This window comes from Arvicola amphibius, chromosome X, assembly GCF_903992535.2.
Source record: "Arvicola amphibius chromosome X, mArvAmp1.2, whole genome shotgun sequence".
In the NCBI taxonomy this organism is placed as follows: Eukaryota; Metazoa; Chordata; class Mammalia; order Rodentia; family Cricetidae; genus Arvicola; species Arvicola amphibius.
The window spans coordinates 120453327-120471362 of record NC_052065.1 but is presented as its reverse complement, the minus strand read 5'-3'; the positions used below and the strand labels follow the sequence as shown (position 1 = coordinate 120471362).

At 41.4% G+C, this 18036-nt stretch overlaps 1 protein-coding gene across 2 annotated transcripts in view; it reads right to left on the bottom strand.

Moving 5' to 3' along the window:
• Sage1 (sarcoma antigen 1) overlaps positions 1 to 18036 on the bottom strand; it is a 52160-nt gene that overhangs the window by 19429 nt on the left and 14695 nt on the right. For both annotated transcript variants that reach the window (XM_038317139.1, XM_038317140.1), the window contains exons 3-8: positions 8595 to 8744; positions 7453 to 7542; positions 7031 to 7214; positions 6643 to 6771; positions 3456 to 3619; positions 388 to 540 (exon numbers count right to left, since the gene is read on the bottom strand). In XM_038317139.1, coding sequence (XP_038173067.1) covers positions 388 to 540; positions 3456 to 3619; positions 6643 to 6771; positions 7031 to 7214; positions 7453 to 7542; positions 8595 to 8744 — 870 coding nt within the window. The remainder of the gene's footprint in view (positions 1 to 387; positions 541 to 3455; positions 3620 to 6642; positions 6772 to 7030; positions 7215 to 7452; positions 7543 to 8594; positions 8745 to 18036) is intronic.

Below are 18036 nucleotides of genomic sequence, written 5' to 3'. Positions count from 1 at the left end.
AGATTTTACAGTTTTTATTTCTTAAAGATTTTATTTTTATATGTATATATGTTTTGCCTGTATGTATGTATGTATGTATGTGTATGTATGTATGTATGTATATCACATGTATGCCTGGTGCTCATAAAGGCAAGAAGAGGGCATCAGATTCCAGGAACTGGAGTTAGAGACGGCTGTGAGCTACCACATGCCATGCCATGCCACGTGGGTGCTGAGACCTGAACCTGGATCCTCCGCAAGAGCATTTAAAGGCTTGGGCTACCACGCCTGGTCAGTATGCATTCTTAACTACTGAGTTATCTCTGTAGACCACTCCCCCCCATTTATAACCAATTCCCAGATCCCAGAATGAGTATAGACATTTGGATAGTAGGTAAGGATAGGTACCTGCCAGCAAGTATGAGGAGATTTTCTTTCCAGAATGTACTGAGTTAAGGGAGAAGGTTCAAGTTCATATTTGTCAAAGGGCAGTTTATCTATAACCATTGGTTCACAATCGACACAGGAAAACCTCACAACAGGATGAGATGTTCGTGGAGGCTAAAAAAAAGGAGGAAATATGATCAGATATCAAGCAAACTCACAACTGTAACCATTCTGAAAGCCCTGTTACATTTTTGGCAAACCATCACTAAGATACAGATTAGTATTTGAAGCGTTTCTGGAACTTTAAGAATCACTAGGGGGGGCGGTGACTCAAGTTCTTCCCCTCTGACCCCTACTTAGGATTGGAAGAGGGAAGATGAGGTAAAGCAGAGCTAGAACTGCAGTGACGTCATCACTGCACTGATTGTGTTAAAGTAACCCTATGGTCCACAGGATGGACTCTCACATTCAAACCCATTCTGTGAGCATTACTGAGTGTCGGTCTTCAATATCAGGAGGTTAGATAATTGAGACACCACTGGACAAGGGGAACCTCTGAACTTTTCTAATGAGTTTAGGCTACTAAGAAGCAAGTAGAAAACAGCAAAGGTATGGAAGGGCAACATACACAATGACAATAATGTGATGCCCTGGTCACAACTTCAGGGCCTCAGAGGGATTTTATAGCACTGCTCATACCCACAGGTTTGTTTTGAATACCTGAAACTGAGGGTGCTTTTGGTGAAACTTCAAAGGCCTGTGTGTTTGGGGCACCACAGTAGACTAAGGGAGTTAACACCAGGTTTGTCTAACTAGAGAACACCACTGAGAGAAGTGGGGGGCAAGGGCTCAGAAAAGTGGGAGGCCAGTACAAGCACGATGAAAGCGGCTTGCCTTCCTTTATGCAAAGGGAAAACGAATGCATTTGGCTTTATCATTTATAAACTTATAAGATGCTTGAGAGTTGACAAAAACGGCTCTCGAGTGAACTACATGCGGGGGAATGGTAACACAAACTGTGTATAAGTTACTGAAAATTTCTATGATTTTAGCTTTCCCTTCCTTCAGCTTTATCTGTCTTGTGAACTGTCTCTGATTTCTTAGACCTGAATATCTTTTAAAAAAAATCAATAAACACCTGAATGAAATCCCCTTGCTAGCAACAATGAAATAAATTTGCCACTAAAGGGGTTTGAAGGGGCGATGGGCTGACAGGTTTGCCACCTCGGAGAAGAGGAATATTTTTCCTCACCGACAGAAGCCGATTAAAAGCTGTCTGTTCTTTGAGCCTTGCATGACTTCTGCAAATCTAAGAGCCCAAACCTGTAGCCTGGGAGAAAATACAAGTCACTGTGGAAATTGCTAGAACCTAAAATGCAAATTAACCTGAATCGGGTAAGTTGCGCACTAGAGGAGCAATGCTATGGTTGTATTCCCCATCCTTAGCCACGGACCACACAGGAGCTGCTCAGGCCTTCTTTCCTTGAGGACAAGGAGCAGAGTGTTTTCCTAAACACTATCCCTGAAAAATATCCAATTCATCTGGTACTAAGAATAACTAGAGCATCCAATCCTCTTCTACCAAATGCAGTTACAAAAAGACAGACCTTTGCTTATAGATAATTTTCTAAGCATTACATAATTACTAGTCATTGAAAAGTAAATGGCTCACCAGGGCATGACTGACTGACTATAGGTACTTGGGAAACGGAGTAAGGGAAACTGTGAGTTCAAAGCCAGCCTGGACTACAATGTGAGAGCCATTCTTAAGTAAAGAAAAAAAAAGTGAATTCATATGAAACCAAAGTGCCTTGATTAATAACATGGAATCAATAGAGATGTCTATCAATAGATGGATAAATGATACATAATGGAATTTCAGCCATAAAAATAAAACTGTCCCTAGGTGTGGTAGCACATGCCTTTAATCCCAGAACTTTGGAGGCAGAAGCAGGTGGATCTCTGTGAGTTCAAGGCCAGCCTGGTCTATAGAGTGTGCTCCAGGACAGCCAGGGCTATAATAGAAACCCTGTCTCGAATCACCCCCCAAAATGAATCTGTCAAATTTGTAGGATAATGGGTGCAACTGGAAAACACTTTATTAAGCAAGGTAACTCAGGCTCAGAAAGACATATGCTCTCTCTCATAGTGAATCCCGGTTTTTAATGTTTTTTAAATATGCATATCTAGATGGAAGAGCTAGCTAGGTAAGGGCCAGGAAACTAGGAGCCGATCAGATGGGGAAAGAAGAGGCCTTAAAGAAGCGAGGTGGAGAAGGCAACAGAATCCACGAGCTATTAAAATAGAAGGGGGAATGCTGGGAGCAAAAGGCTAACATGGGGACAGGGCAAAGGGCTGTTGAAGAGGAACACAGGACCCTCGACCAAAATGAAGTGCGTGCGAAAACACCATAAGGAAGCCTGTTACTTTGCAAGCGAATTTTGAAAAATGAATAATACGCTAAGGTAACCGAAAGGAAGCAGCGAGGAAGAAATGAAAGTGTATCTAAATAGAAGCGCACATATTTTTATCTGCACTTCCCTTCAAGGACAGAAGACAGCTGTTTGTTCACATTTTTCTCTTGCTCTCATCGCTGAGAGCAGCTGCCAAGTGCCCATTTCTACATTTTCATGCCTTGAAGCAATATTGACTGCACAAACCAGTCTTCCAGTATTTTTCATTGTATTGTCCACAGTAAACACGATGGCATAGTCAGTAAAGGCCATAGCCGCTTAGAATGTGGGAAGCCCCAGGTTCAGCTCCCAATATTGCCATGCAAAAACAAAACAAAACAAGCAAAGCAAATAACAAATAAACACACACACACATCAAATAAATGTACAAAAATAGAAATAAAAGCAATGCTTTAATATCAAGGCAAAGGTAGCAGTACAAAAGACTAAAACGTATGGCAAAATAAAGGACATTCTCCTCCTTTGCTTTAAGGCATAGAACTGATGGGAACCAAAAGAGTGGGGCTCTACTTGCCTGTGGCACAGCTTAAAAAGCCTCGAGCTATTTCAAAAGCTTTGTTGTCCTAAAATTAAAAGCCCAGATCAGTGCTTACCCTTTCTGTTTATAATACTTACTAGTGAAGGTAAATTCTGTTCTGGCCAAAAAGATTCTGGAATCGGCCAGTGTCCAACAGGAACACCAGTTTTAGAATTAGGTCGCACATAGATGAGCTTATGACAGCTATGCCACGGCTGGGCGGCAAATAAGTTGCTTGGCCTATACAGATCCATCAGTCCGTCTGCAAGAGAAATACGGGACACAGAAGGCATGACTGTCTTTACAGTTTCTCAACTTCGTGTGCACAACTTTCAGTTTCAGGCAAAGGACAAACTGAAATAAAAATATGGCTTATGAAAAATGAAAGAAGGAAAAAAGGCAGTGACAGCGAGAGAAAATATTAATCTAATTTGCCCTTGAACTCAATGCCTCTCACTATTCTTAATGTACTATGAGAATATAAAGTTGTGTGGAAAACTAGCGCAAAACTAGTTTCACGTTTTTTGAGACCTGGGCACAAAAACGAAGCATATCACAACACAATGGTCATTTTTCAAGAATTTATTTACCAAGCTAGGCAACTGAAATCATTTGTTCTCTGGGATAGTCTTTATATCTTTGGGATCCCGGAAAATAGATCGTAAATTCCATTTCTGCTCTACACTCAATGACCCCCCAAAACAAAACATACGCTTTCTAAATTTACTCGAAACTCGAGACTATGTTGGTGGTATAATCTGTGTATACATAGGAGTGGGGAATATAAAACAAATGGCTCAAGGTTGTGGTGAAAAAATTCACCCCATTTTCTCCATACACCATCAAAATTCTATGTAATCTGACCACATATAATGCAGAGGAATACACCATTAATGCATTTTAATTATTTATTTAAATTAGCTTGCTTTTTTTGCCCCCTCCAGGGGAAAAAACACCTTATGCCACGATTTGCTAGTCTAAATTATAATTAGGAGGACATTTTAGTTACTTGGGTGTCAATTTTCTTAAATAACAGAAGATTTGATTTACTTATTTTGGCATTATTTTTAAAAAGTAATTACTTCAGATCAGGAGATTCTTCAGGGATTCACCAGGCTCTAGCAAAAAAACATAGAAATACATTTGAAAATCCCTCTAAAGTTGGGCACACGATGCTGGGGATGCCCATCTTCATGAGCAAAGTATTACTTTCTTTTATCAGATTCTTTGAGTCTACAGATCTTTGGACAAAGAGGAAAAACTTACAACAGAAAGAAAATCTGAGCTACTTATGAGACAGCAAATGTAGCTAGTATTTCCATTCCCGTTCATGTTAAGGCAGTAAACAGAATATGATGGGATGGGCAGTGAGTTTCTGGCCCTACAGCACACCCTTCCCTATATGGTTGATTGCTGTGAGGCCCCAGTCTCCTTTGGCCTTATCTTTTTTTTGGTATTTTCAAGACAGGGTTTTCTCTGTGTTGCTTTGGAGCCTGTCCTGGAACTAGCTCTGTAGACCAGGCTGGCCTCAAACTCACAGAGATCCACTCTGCCTCCCGACTGCTGGGATAAAAGGCATGTGCCTCCACTGCCTGGCTAAAATAGTCTTATCTTAAGAATCCAAGAAACTCCTGTGTGTTTCTTGTGTGTGGCTTAAGCCCTTTTCTTTAGGGAAAGGAATCTAGATTTTTTCAACAGTTTCTCAAAGGGATACAAAATCTAAAAAGTAAAATAAGTCAAGAAACATAAGATCAAAACTGTATCCCCTTTTGCCATGTATAGTTAATCCCTTTGGCCTTACCAAAGGGAATCAGAGCAACAAAACACCATGCATGGTGATAATGAAATCTCAGTTTTTTGATCTCTAGGTCTCTCTTTCAGTCTCTTGGTGTGCGTGTGCGTGTGTGTGTGTTGTGTGGTATGGTATACTCTGTGTGTATGTGTGTGGTATAGTGTAATGTGTTTGTGTGTGGTGTATATGTTTGTATGTATCTGTGTGGGGTGATATGGTGTGCTGTGTAGGTTTATGTGTATTGTGTGGTGTGGTATGGTATGCTATCTGTGTGTTTGTGTGTATGTATGTGTGTGGTGTGGTACAGTGTGATGTGTATATGTGTGTTTGTGTGTGTTGTGGTACAGTGTGGTGTGTGTGTGTATGTGTGTGGTATGGTAGTGTGGTGTATGTGTATGGTATGGTATGGTGTGCTGTGAGCTTGTGTGTGTGATGTGCTGTGTGGTGTGGTACAATATGGTGTGTGTGTTTGTGTGTATGTGTGTGGTGTGGTACAGTATGGTGTGTGTGTGTGTTTGTATATTTGTGTGTGGTGTGGTATGGTGTGCTGTGTGTGTGTGTGCACACACCCATGCTAAGACAATGGAGAAGCAATAACAAAGAAGAGCGCTTTAAGGAAGTCCTGCACAGTATCACCATAATGTCATTTAGTACCCGGATCCTTCTGAAACCCATTCAGAAACATCCATTTGACAAACCATCTGGAGCTTCACTACGGTTTAACTTCCTTATGCAAAATTAGCCAACGATTCTGCATTTTTAGATGCCAAATTTTCTGTAAGATCTCATTTGAAGAGAAAACAAAACCTTCTGCAGTTAAAGAATGGTCAAGAAGATACCAATGTACAACCTTACAGAATACTGTAAGTTCCTGAATAAACATTCACACTCTTTTGCTGTGGAATGGTAATTAACAGAGATTTCTATGTTTCTTTTGTTTTGTTTTGTTTTTTTTTCAAGACAGTTTGTTTTTCTCTGTGTAGCTTCAGAGCCTGTCCTGGAGCTTACTCTGTAGACCAGATTGGCTTCGAACTCACAAAGAGCCGCCTGCCTCTGCCTCCCATAGATGGAATTAAAGGTGTGTGCCATCACCACCTGGCTTAACAGAGACTTCATGAAGATACCTTAGCATATTTAGTGATCACAAGCACCAAATCAGATCACTACTCAAGTGCCATACCATATTAGATATCCAAATATTCTGAGAGGAAATTGACAAATGAATCAGTTTTAACTAAAAACTAGGGTTAGAAAAAGTACTAATTTTCTTAGGAAAATGTTTGACATGAAATGGAGGGTTGCGAGGTGTTGACCACCTAACACACGCATGGGCGAATATCAAACATTAGTTATTTAGATGGATGCTCATGATGACTGGGATGCACAAGGATACTGAAGATTCCACTGCCACGTGTTTAATGTCTTTATTCTTCCACACAATATATTATGGTAAAAAAAAAAGTATTGTTGCTTAAAAAAAATGATTACTGTACCTTCTCCAACAGGAAGTGGATCTGGCCCTGTTTTTTCAAAATTAATAACAACACCACTCTGCACTTTTTGAACGAGTGATTCTAAACACTGATTCAACATTCTTTGTGTTCTTACACAGTAGGAGCGACCTGTGCCAGAGAGAAAAATAAAGAGCACAAGTTTCCTCAAATCAAACAGTGGTTCATAATACGAGTATTTGAAAGCCTAAAATAGGATTTAGACCAATCGTAACTACATTAGCAGCAATGTGGTATGAACGATGACACTAAGCAGCAGAGTTCACAGACTGTAAAGGCAAGCAACCGAAGACTAGCTATGGCATTTAATAAGAGCTACACTCTCCTACCCCCAGTTCTTCCTCCGGAAACCTGAACCAGCAGCCTTTACCTCCTGTGACTTCACACATCTGTGTGATGGCCGATTCATCAGTTGGTACACTCCCTAGTTGCTCTGGTTCGGTGGAAGCCACTCCAGGCAAGCGCAACACCAGGGCAAATAACCTTTGATCCCAACGAAAAGGTTCTTTGGTTAGTTCACTTCCAGGCAGAGGAGAATTCAAAGGAAGATGAAGCTGATAAGGCAAAATTTGGAAAGATTCATTGTAACAATCCGTATAAGCAAAAGAAGAAAGAGTTAAGAGCTAAAGGTTCACTTTGCTTTCATGGAATGCTCCAGAATTAAGCATCTCTCAAGGAGTACCAAGATAGATTTGGGCAAACTTTCTTCTTAACTGGAAATACATGCCTCCCACAGAAATAGCTCTATGTTCTGTGCTATTTAGATAAAATTAAAAAAGAATTATATCTCACCTCTTCTTGAACGCTAGAAGTACTTGTTAACTTGTTTCCATCTGTGATGGTAATTAAAATAGACGGCTCTAAAAAAAACGGATTTCTCCCCTAAAATACATTTAAAAAGCATTAGAGCTGGGTAATGCAATACAACTGTACTTAGACTTCTACATTTGCCTTGCCAATGATCCCTCAAACATGACAAAGTTTTCCTTGATAAATAAGAAATAAAAGCCTCACCCATACTCATGAGCCCATGCACCTGAGTTCAAATCTTGGCACAGATTAGGGGACACCTGTGGTATACGCTCTGCAGCCTGGACTACATGTCTGGGGATACTGAGCAGAGCATTTAGGATAGAAAAGGACAAAGGTGGCAGCAGCAAGTGCTTCTCTGACCCCTTCTTTTATCTAGAGCTTTAAAAGTCTTAGATCAGATCTGGGGTACACAGGGAGGAAGGGAGAAGTAGAGACAGAAGAGTGTCTCCAACATTTTGCAGCACCTTAGCATATTCTCAGATTTCTGATGACTGAATGACAAAAATTTGTATTTATTGTAAAATCCATTGATGAGTTGATGTTTAAGAACCAAAAAGGGGGGGGGGGGCTGGAGAGATGGCTCAGTGGTTAAGAGCATTGTCTGCTCTTCCAAAGGTCCTGAGTTCAATTCCCGGCAACCACATGGTGGCTCACAACCATCTGTAATGAGGTCTGGTGCCCTCTTCTGGCCTGCAGACATACAAAGACAGAATATTGTATACATAATAAATAAATAAATAAATAAATAAATAAATAAATAAATAAATAAATATTTTTTTTTTTTAAAAAAAAAGGAACCAAAAAAAGTTGACCAGGACTGGGCGGTGGTGGCGCACACCTTTAAGCCCAGCACTCAGGAGGCAGAGGCAGGTGGTTCTCTGTGAGTTCGAGACCAACCTGGTCTACACAGCAAGTTTCAGGACAGCCAGGGCAAAAGAAAAATGAAGAAAAAAGAACCAAAAATGTTGGGTTTGCTTTGTGATTCTTATGGAATGTGCATCTAAAAGGTGCATGAACCTCTTTTTGGTTGACACTACAGGTAGCACAAGTCTTGCCTAAATTTTGCACTCGTACCCTAAGTCAACAAAATAAATTAGCTGTACTCACTCAAAAATTGTTACCTGTCCATAATTGTCTATTCCAGATATTAATCTATTGAGATTTAACAAATCAAATGAGGATCTTAGAGCCTGACCAAGAGTAGTCAGTCCAGAAGCCTGAAGATTTTTCAGTTCATTCATGAATGTGGCATGATTTTCCTTCCAACCAGCCTGGAAAGCAAACATTGACAAAGAAATTCTCAATTATACAACCAATAAGATAGAGCGCAAATAAGGACTAAATAACACAGTATCAAGCCTCTGACGAATTAATCCCTCTTTAAACTAATTCCATTTTATATCTCAACTATTCAAGTGGAACCAAAGTAAGCAGTCACTTTGCAAAAGTTCTACTAACTTTAATGGTCAAAAGCAAAGAAGTTAAGCAAACAATACATTCATTCATTATAGCAGGTAGGAGGGCTTTGCTTCAAGAAGGTAATCTATATTCAGGCTCAGCCAAACCTACTCACACACATCAACCCCCTCATCTTAATGGTGGCAAGGAGCAGATGAGCGTGGGGTAAGGGCAGAGTAAACACCAATTATTTTGTAAATGTAAATGCACTGTCCTTGATGAAGCGGGGAAGGGGGGGCACTGAGGGTCTGAGCTACAGGAATTGGGATAACTAATATTCTTCTTGTGCAATAGTTTCCCTTTTAAATGACAATACAGAACTATACACATAGAGTGACTAGAGAGATGGCTCAGGGGTTAAGAGCACCTGCTGCTCCTGCAGAAGACTCGGGTTTGGTTCCCAGCACATATACTGGGGGGCTCTCAACTAGCTGTAACTCCAGTTCCTAGAGACCAACATCCTCTTCTGGTTTCTGAGAACACCTGCATACATGTGTGGCACATATACAGACAAGCAAGCACACATTAGCACACATGGTTAAAAATCAATCAATCAGTAAATAAATAAACCAGCCATATTTAGTTGGAGACAATCCCGTTGGGACAATTAAAGATTCAGAAAGTCCCGAATCTAGAATAAGAAGGAAAAGAAAAGGTTTTACAATGAAGTTAATAGCTTCTAGACACCCCTAGAAGCTATAAATAGCAGCAAAGAGCCAAAACCTCAAGGTCAACAGCCAACTGTTGCGGTGATTAATTAGTCTGCAGAATTGGAGGAAGGAAAGGATTGTACTGCCCGGTCAGCGGTGACTATAAAAACAAAACAATAGTGAGGTCCAAGAAGAGAAGTCAAAAGACGACGGTGGCAGCTTTTAGTAAGTCACAGAGGAGTGTCTCAGCGAAGGTGAATGCAGATGGCACAGCTTGGCCACGTGGAAGACCGAATGTCAGTCACTTGAGTCTGGAGGATCCTGAGGACAAGGATGGTAAGCTGAACTCTGAAGGTACACTAACCAGGGCAGTTACAGTGAGAGTCCCAAAAAAGCAAGCAATACAGAGATGAACCCAGTAATTTATATTTACTATTTAGCTAAAGTCATAGTGCCCATTATCAATACAACTACAGCAAACACTGTTCTAGTCTCATCGTCTCTCAAAGCACAATAAGACACAGAGGCTAAAAGAACAAATGAGCACAGTGTGAAGGGAGAAAGGACATTGGGACAAGCCTAAAGATGACATGTCTCATTGATGTGAGAAGTAGAAAGGACCATCAAAAAGAGAGAACAGTTCCTAAAAGGATGACCTTACTGGAGAAGCACTAATAATATTATTAGTGCTCTGGATAGGATATACGGCTGAAGTCAAGGCTAATGGGATAATTTGGGCTCTGACTATTAAACGCTTTGTACAGCACACTCAGGACTTTGGATTGCATCTGCAGCCCTCGGAAGAACTCAGTGTTCTTTTTAATTAGGGGAGTGGTGTGATCAGATCTGCATTTTAGCAAAATTGGTCTGCTAGGAGCTGGAGACTAAATTGAGGGGTGGAAGGAAGACTTGAGCATGAGGCAGGAAAACTGGTTTGGAGGCTGTTGCAGCAGCTAAGCGCAGGAGTGAGGAAAGCCCGAGCCAGGGCAGCACAGCAGACTGGGCTAGGGCGGTGAGGAGGAGAGGGGATCGCAGACTAGTGAAGGACTTCAAGAGATGGTGGAGATGGACGGATTCAGCGCCGAATTTACTGGGATGGATGAGGGCAAAGGGGTCATGCGTTAGGTCTGGGTTTCCAGCTTGGGAAAACACAAACAATGGAATCCTAATTTCACTCAAAAGTCTTAGTAACACTATAAATTTACCTTTCTACCTATATTAAGTGTTGAACTCAGAAAAGGCCGAAGGACAGGTGTGACTAAAGAGAAATGAGCATTCTAATTTGGAAATCATTTTAAAACTCACCAATATTGTCCAGTGTGGTAGGACCTGCTGTAGAAGCCCACCACTCATGTGGTGGAGACAGTGCAGCCAGACTACAAATGAAACCGAAGGCCAAGCTGGACTTAGCTCCAAAGAAGGGAGCAAGATGGCTCAGAGAGGAAAAGTGTTTGCCATCAAGCCTCGCCGCTTGAGCTCAAGTTTCACAACCGACGTTGTCCTATTACCTGCATAAGTGTGCTATCACACACACACACACACACACACACAGACACACACACACACACACAGACACACACACACACAGACACACACACACACACACACACACACAGAGAGAGAGAGAGAGAGAGAGAGAGAGAGAGAGAGAGAGACGAATAAATAAACAAACAAAATGTGGGAGGGAAAGGCTCTGCTGGTAAAGGCACCTTCTGCCAAGCCTGATGACCTGAGTTCAATCCTTAAGACCCACATGGTGGGGTGAGAGAAACGCCCCCTGAAAGCTGTCCTTTGACCTCCACACCTACTCTGTGGCATGCTTGCATCCCTTCCCCTCTGGGCACACGGATAAATACACAAATAAACCAATAACTATTAGCAATTTCAATGGGCAGCTAGGCTTGCTAGTGCACAACTGTAATTCAGCACTCAGGAGAGACTGAGGCAGGGCTGAAAGCTTGAAGCCAGCTTAATCTACAAACTGAGGGCTTGTCTCAAAAACAGTCAAACAAGAAATAAAATAGGGAGACAAGCCAACAGGGATGTAGGACCATGGTACTGTTCTCCTAGCATGCACGAGGCACTGGGTTTGATCACCAGCAGTGGGTTAAGAAAGGAGTTGACAGAGGGGACCAACTCTCTGGCACTAAAAAGAAGACATGCATCCTGCCTTTTACCAGACTTACACACCTATTTGTCAGAATACTTACTCCTTAACATTTCCTTCCATAGCATAACTTGAAAGCATTGTACAAATGGGTTCAATGTCTAAATATCTAACATGTGTTTTAGGTCAACTTTCAGCCTTTATATTGAATTGGACAATATGAAAAAATTTTAATGTCATTCCATACTTGAGTGCTACAATGTGTTGAAAGCAATGGGTTTCTTGATAGCTGCCTGGTTCCTATTTCAAGAAAAAAAAAGTAAATGGCCCTATATCCGTTTTCCATAAGTAAGAAGGGTTAGAAGAATTTTAAAATTTAGAAAACACTACTAATATAACTAATTCCTTCTTAAAAAGCCATTATAAAGAAACAGCAGGAGAAATTACATGTTAATATTCTCCATTCATTGCTTGAGGTTTTAGCTTTCACAGTTCAATCCAGGACAGCTAATGTGTCTTTTTCTTTTCAAAGTACAGATATTCAAACTCTGGTCTCTTGAATATTAAGTACACACTCTACCACTGAGCTACAAACCCTAATGTTTCTTTTACCTGGACTGGGAACTGAACCTATGGCCTCATGCATGCTGGACAAGCACTATACTACCAAGCTGTATCCCCAACTAGGCATTTCTTTCAAATTACTCTACTTCTAAGACATTCTACTTTTGTGTGAAAATATATATATATATATATATATATATATATATATATATGGTTTTTCAAGACCGGGTTTCTCTATAGCTTTGGAGCTTGTTGTCCTGGAACTCATTCTGTAGACCCGGCTGGCCTTGAACTCACAGAGATCCACCTGCCTCTGTTTCCCAAGTGCTGGGATTAAAGGTGTGTGCCACCACTGCCCAGCACTTCCATATTCTTGAAGAACTATGCTTACAAAGTACGTTCACACTTCATAATGGCTCAGAACAATCCACCCAAATAGGTACATTATCATTCTGTTTTGTTTGAACAAGCAAGGAAGAGGTGAGATGTGGTTCTTTTTTTTGTGGAAGGAGCAATGATGACAAGTAGAGCAACATGTGGCTACTCTATGGAGCACTTGAAATGCGCATAGTCAAAATCAAGATGTGACATAAGAGCGGAATCCACATAGGAGCTTTGCGTGGTGTCGAGGTCAGAACCCAGGGATCTTCCCGTGCTAGGCAAGGAATCTACCACAGACTTACTTCCCCAGTTCCACACATGAGGTTTTGAGGATAGAGCCTCCTCCCCCAAAGAATGCAAAATCTCAGTATTCATGTTATGCTGATTGTATTAAAATGATACCCTCTGAGACATGTTCGGTTAAAATAAACTAATAAAGGGTCGGAGAAATGACTCAGTGGTTAGGAGCGCATACTGCTTTTGTAGCAGACAAGCTGGATTCCAACAGCCATGTGTGGTAGCGCACAACCACCTGTAGCTCCAGCCCCGCAGGGTCATCCCCCTCTGGCTTCTGAGGGCATATGGGCTCATAGGCACATACCCACATATAGACACACGTTTATGTAATTAGAGAATAAAATCTTTTCAAATGTACTAGCAAAGCTAATAGGACATAGTCTAATATAATGCAGGTAAGCTCCTGTTCTTTCTGTCTCAGCCTCCCAAGTGTTAGAACTAAATGTATATGCCACCACAAAAGGTTTTTTTTAATGCTGTTACTTGAATACTTTAAATTGTATACGGTAGGCAATGTATTATTACTTTTGGTCACTGACGATCTGCCAGGGACATGGAGGTCAGACATAAGGATTGGCCTTTGAGAGAACAGACAATGGAGTCATTACTGATTGCAGGGCCAGGGGAAACCAGATAAAACAATGCCTCTGAAAGACCAGTCTGGTAGCAACAACCAAAACAGACCAGAGGAAAGGAAAATGGAAGTCAGAAAAAGAAACTATATAGAAATCCAGGCTTGGCACAATCAGGGACAGAAGCAGAACAGGACAGAGGCAGAGTAAATTGAAAAACCATATGAAATGCACAAGCCATGACTCAATAATAGAGGACAGGCCTACAAGGGGAAGGAAGAGGACGACAGTGTTCCTATCCTGGGAGCCCTAGAGAAGGGAGGCATGCGGTAAAGAAGTAACCTGGGATGACGAAATCCAAAATTAAGCATTCCTTGTCTTCACAGATCAAGTTTTAAAGTTGTCTCAGAGATAATTAAGGCGAATAATGGCAGATAATATTTACCAGTGTTTATACTCTAGAAATGCACAAATGCAAAGTGTGCAATATGATATATATCATTCTTAGCTTAGCCTCAGAAACACACAGAAGGCAAGTGGTATCATTACATCCATTTTCTAGATGAAGACACTGAGGTTCACGCAGGCTAAGCCAGGATTTGAAGCAAGACAGCCTAACTTTAGAGCATCTCTCTCCCATAGAAGCCACTACATACTCTTCCACATATTCTATATGCGATCTCATAGACAGGCTCTGCTAGATGAACTTCTAAGTTCGGGGTTAGTTGAGTTTTCAATTTTCAATTTCCATAATGGCTAAGTACAGAACACTTGGGGTGGGGACAGTAAACTCAAAATTCTATGACCTTGGTCTAGCCTGGGCTGTCATTGACTAACCTGGCATGGTCCAGAATAAGTGTCTGGGGCACTGTTTCCTCATCCAAGAAATGAAAGGGCTATAAAACCAATGCTAAGCCAGGCATGATAATACACGCCTTTAACCCCAGTACTTGAGAGGAAGAGACATCTAGGCGGTGAGTCTGAAGTCAGTCTGGTCTACACAGAGAATTCCAGGCCAGCCAGGGCTACACAGTGAGACCCTGTCTTAAATAAAAAACAAACCAAAAAACCTAACACTCCTTCTGATTTTCATAACCCATAATATCACACCCCATAACAATCCTTACAAGCATTTATTTACCCTATAATTCTATGTTTATAATAATCATTTAAGTAAAACTGACCAACAGAAGGAAAATACCTGCTGTCTTATAAAGTATGCTAATTTAGGCATTTAATTTAAATTTGCATAGCCAACTCAAAATATCTTTTTATATCAATAGAAAAATAGGACGTTCTGCATATCAGTGACCTCGGTTCTGTCCTCAGCACTGCCTGACTGATCACTAGCCACTTATTCCCAGTTACACCAGTACACAGCAGAGAGAATCTCCTTAGCGTTGGAAAGCCTAACAGGTTTCTCACTGACATCTTCTCTACCTTCTAACCTAACTGCTGGGTTTAGCACCAAGCAGCCAGTACTGTCTTTCCCAGATATTGCTAAAGCCTCTTTGAACTGCTTGCTTCGTTCTTTGCCATGATATACTTATGAGGGAGGCTCTGCCCCAGACCAACAAGGGAGGAGGTATCAGTATGTAATATCTGAAAACTTTTCATGATCGTGCACCTACACTGGATTCTTAATCAGGAATAAAGGTGTTACTTAGAACTCAGAGCTGACTGTCATGGCTGATGCCTGTAATCCCTGCACTTGAGAAGGCTGAGGCAGGAGGACACTGAGCTGGAGGTTAGCCAGACCCTGTCTCAAAAACAAACAACCTCTTACCGGTTCGTGTGTCTACTTCTCCACTGGCTTCGAATGGAGGAGGAAAAAGAGAAGTATTTACCAGCCTTCACCTCCCACCCTCAAATCTCAGCATCCTGAACTGCATCCCATTTCTCAGAGTCCACTTCTTTCATGTAGGGTTGTTTTTAATAGAGGAACTCTGCCCTCTGTTAAACCTTGCCAGGAAGTCTAAGCAAGTGAAGGAGTTAGAAGATCAACTGTGCTTGAAGGGAAGGGATGAGGGAGTGGCGTTAGAGCCCTGTCTCAAAGCATCTGCTCTGTCTCTAAAGGTCATTTGTAAGCCTTTTCCAAAATATCAGTGACCTTGCTTGACTTAGTGTAATTCATAAGTTTAATCAACACTGTTAACATTCCCATCCAAAGTAATGCATAGAGATTGTTATGCCAGCTACACTTAAATGTCCATGTAGGAAGTGTCCCTTACAGACTGTATGTAAACTGAGCAGCTATAAAGAGAAAAATGGATTATTGAGAATCTCTAGTATGGTTAGCTATTGAAAGGTACCCGCAGTGAATCTTTTCAGAGAGAAGAAAAGACCCTTACATGTTACAGTTCTGTCACACAGCAGGCAGTGATCTCTCTAGAATAGTACAGCTTCCAATGGCCCAAACTTAATGCTGGGCCACTGCACTGACTCCTTTGGGGGCACATTTGCTCCTCAACCTATCTTGACATTCTCCTGCTGGTCCAGTCCAAGACTCCCCAGCTTAGGAAAGCCCTTCATAGCGACCGAACAACAAGAGCTGCTGTTGACACCAGGGAGACAATACACGGCGCTCTCCCTCCTCAACGCACATTTTGTTTCGCATGAAAGGAAATGAAATCAGCCGGTTAGTATTTGCTCTTCACAAGGGTATGCTAAAGAGCTATTCGAGACTTTGTGCGTCTTTGTGGATGCTTACAAACTAGATGATTAACGGATTTGAGTATTTTCCCAGATGTCCCAAGTTAAAGCCACAGAGTCTAAATATAGCAGGGCCATCAATTCTCTTGTTGAAAGATAAACAGTTTTCCTTTTTTCCATCTGCTCTCCATAAGTTTAGGCAAAGCTGCTCTGCAGCAACCCAGACAATTGGAGTAAATCAGTTGCAACAATATTTTTTTAACCAATTCACTTTCTTCTTCAATTTGATATTAGATCATCTTTGTCATCACGAACAGTTTCGGTGTCGGCGAACTAATGAGAAAGATGGAATGATGTAAAAAAAAATGATCTGTCTAGCTTCTCCAAGCAATCCCCTCTCTCCAGAAGACAAATGGACTCTCTCCTGGTCCCTGCCCTTAGCTTTATGCCAAATACTCGAGCAACTTAAAACTTTCGGTGTCAAGAATTTTCTCCTCATTATTAAAATGGATTCCAATACTTCAATTCTCCACTCACACACCCCCACTTTGGGAGCTTGCTTGGTTTGTTTTCGGGGGGGGGGAGGTTCAAAGTCCTTTTTGTAAAAAATTGATTTGTGCTTGGTGGTGGCAGCACATGCCTTTAATCCCAGCACTTATTTGGGAGGCAGAGGCAGGTGGATCTCTGTAAATTCGAGGCCAGTCTGGTCTACAGAACAAGTTCCAGGACAGGTTCCAAAGCTACACAGAGAAACCCTGTCTCAAAAAACCAAAAAGGAAAATGATTTGTTTCATCTTATGCATGTTTTACCTGCTTGTGTGTAGGGTGCCATATGCACATGTGGTGTACAGGGAGGCCAGAAGAGGTCATTGGATCCCTTAGAACTGGAGTTACAGATGGTTGGGAGCTGCCCTGGGAGTGCTGGGAACTGAACTCTGGTCCTCTGCACCAGCGACAAGTACTCTTAAATTGTTGATCCATTTCTCCAGCCCCACTTTTAGCTTTTTTATGAGGCAGGGTCTCATTCTGTAGCCCAAACTGCTCTGGAACTCTAAATATAGAGTGGGCTGGTCTTAAACTCATGACAGTCCTCCTGCCTCAGCCTCTGAAGCACATGACGTTTATAGACAGACCCAGAACTGGTTTTGGACTCTAATTTCTATGTAGGAGATGTATAGATAACCGAACACCGTGGCAGCTGAAATCACTAAAATAGCCACTTGAATTGTTTTCATCTAAGCTACCCATTTAGGGAAGTGTTAAACTTAGGAAGGCCCACATTGGGAAGACACGAGATCATCACAAGAACGGAACTGTCGCTTTGTGTACCTACCTCTTCCTAAAAGCCTCATTTCACGTGACATTCTGCCACTCTCTGTGGCACATTATATCCTTCAACACTGAGCCATTGAACTTGGTTTTCTTTGTGAGGATTTTCATTTTTTTTTCTTATTTGATTTTAGCCTGGAACCTGCTATGTAGAAGAAGCAAGCCTCCAAGTCACAGAGAAGCAGACTTTGGCTTTTGCATTTGACTCAAGGTCAAATACTTTTAGGAGGCTCAAAGAGCGCATTTGGTTATTCTTTGATTAGTATAGCTCTTTCTTACAACATACTTGTTTAAGGACAGACTGCGCGATTCTCTTGGATTCCTTTTTGTTTGAGTTACTTCTCGACGGCCTCTGTGTCTTCGAACTTGCTAAAATGTGAAAAGTTCATTCTAATTCACTAAATGACTTCTCTGCTTGAGAACACAGAATGCTATCATTTTATGGGTATGACTACTGATGTCCATCCGCGTGCTTCAGACAAGACAAAAAAAAAAAGAAACAGGTGGTGGCGGCACTCACCTTTAATCCCAGCACTCAGGAGGCAGAGGATCT